Source organism: Penaeus monodon, chromosome 28, assembly GCF_015228065.2.
Source record: "Penaeus monodon isolate SGIC_2016 chromosome 28, NSTDA_Pmon_1, whole genome shotgun sequence".
Classification (NCBI taxonomy): Eukaryota; Metazoa; Arthropoda; class Malacostraca; order Decapoda; family Penaeidae; genus Penaeus; species Penaeus monodon.
In genome coordinates, this window is record NC_051413.1 from 18,894,127 (window position 1) to 18,894,344 (window position 218).

Here is a 218-nt window from a genome sequence, read left to right on the forward strand (position 1 = left end):
TGAATGAACGACCTGTGTGAGCGGACCAGTGATGCTCGCTGGTAATCTCTGTTGTTATCATTGTCATTATCATTAGTGCAGTTGCCAGTGCAAACACATTCACTGTTTTTGGTGCCGGTGTACGAGGTCGAGTAAATATAGATTAGCAGTGGATCTGTAGCTATTTTATCACTTTGATAAATAGTTACCATAACGTTGGCAAAGCGCCATGATAGGGA

At 42.2% G+C, this 218-nt stretch overlaps 1 protein-coding gene across 1 annotated transcript in view; it reads right to left on the bottom strand.

Annotated features, from left to right (window-relative positions):
* Positions 1–191, bottom strand: part of LOC119591093 (tachykinin-like peptides receptor 99D) — a 37,171-nt gene extending 36,980 nt beyond the window's left edge. The window contains exon 1 of the mRNA XM_037939813.1: positions 13–191. Coding sequence (XP_037795741.1) covers positions 13–191 — 179 coding nt within the window. The remainder of the gene's footprint in view (positions 1–12) is intronic.
* Between the last annotated feature and the right edge of the window lie 27 nt (positions 192–218).